The sequence below is a fragment of the Fulmarus glacialis genome, unplaced genomic scaffold (assembly GCF_000690835.1).
Source record: "Fulmarus glacialis isolate BGI_N327 unplaced genomic scaffold, ASM69083v1 scaffold23068, whole genome shotgun sequence".
Lineage (NCBI taxonomy): Eukaryota > Metazoa > Chordata > Aves > Procellariiformes > Procellariidae > Fulmarus > Fulmarus glacialis.
The window spans coordinates 3,231-4,123 of record NW_009227884.1 but is presented as its reverse complement, the minus strand read 5'-3'; the positions used below and the strand labels follow the sequence as shown (position 1 = coordinate 4,123).

Here is an 893-nt window from a genome sequence, read left to right as displayed (position 1 = left end):
AAGGATGCAGTAACGCTGACAGCATCTTTGCTCGCGGCTTCCAGCAGAATAAATGGAAGCAGCGTATTAGGGAAAGCAGCTGGCTAACGTGCTAAAAGGCCCCAGCCTAATATACACACACGGATAAAGAGTTTATCCCCTTTGCATTTTCAGTCCTCACTAATTTTAAGCCTTTCCTTCCCAGAGGTCGCGGCAGTTCACAGTTGGGATTTGGCCCCACCACCAGCGCACGTCGTAGGGTGCCCAGCACGCCGCTACCCTGCGCGGGAGGATGCAAGGGCTGGGTGTCCCCCCTGCCCCTTAAAGCATCCCTGTAGGAACCCCCATTTCCCTCCTGCCCAGGCGGGTGGAGATGGAGACGCCTGCATCCGCCACGGGTCCGACTTGCCCCAGCTGGTGAAGCCCCACCAAACCAGCCTCCCCATCACCTTGCACCCGTTGTCTTTGCCAGGAAGAGCCCGTACCTCGTATTTTCCTTCATTCTCCTTCTTCATCTTCTCGACGTCCAACAGAAGCGACCAGACCTGGCCTCGCACCTGAAGCGGGATCCCTTTGTATACTCGCCGGCACATCTGCGGGGAGGGAAACGTGTGCAAGGTTAGGTGGTCCTGCTGGTGGCAGAACAGATTTTCTCCATGGTTTGCTGCTGCGGACCACCAGCCACCTGAGCAGACACCCCAGCTGATCTCTTCCTCTGCCTGCGCTGGCGCAGAGAGGGCATCTCCAATCTCTTCCATTGAAGACACCTACTCAGTCAAAATCAAGCCACATCTCATGCTTTTAACCTTACTGGAAGAGCTGGACATGGACCATCCCCTTTATACGTGGAAACATCTCAGGTGTTTCGCAGCCATCACATTCCGTGTACACCAGCCTGCCCCTGGACTCCTCTC

General features: G+C 55.9%; 1 protein-coding gene across 1 annotated transcript in view; it reads right to left on the bottom strand.

The window, feature by feature from the left end:
- Positions 1-572, bottom strand: part of LOC104080798 (USP6 N-terminal-like protein) — a gene marked incomplete at both ends in the record, with an annotated part of 13,303 nt that extends 12,731 nt beyond the window's left edge. The window contains one exon of the mRNA XM_009583310.1: positions 465-572. Coding sequence (XP_009581605.1) covers positions 465-572 — 108 coding nt within the window. The remainder of the gene's footprint in view (positions 1-464) is intronic.
- Between the last annotated feature and the right edge of the window lie 321 nt (positions 573-893).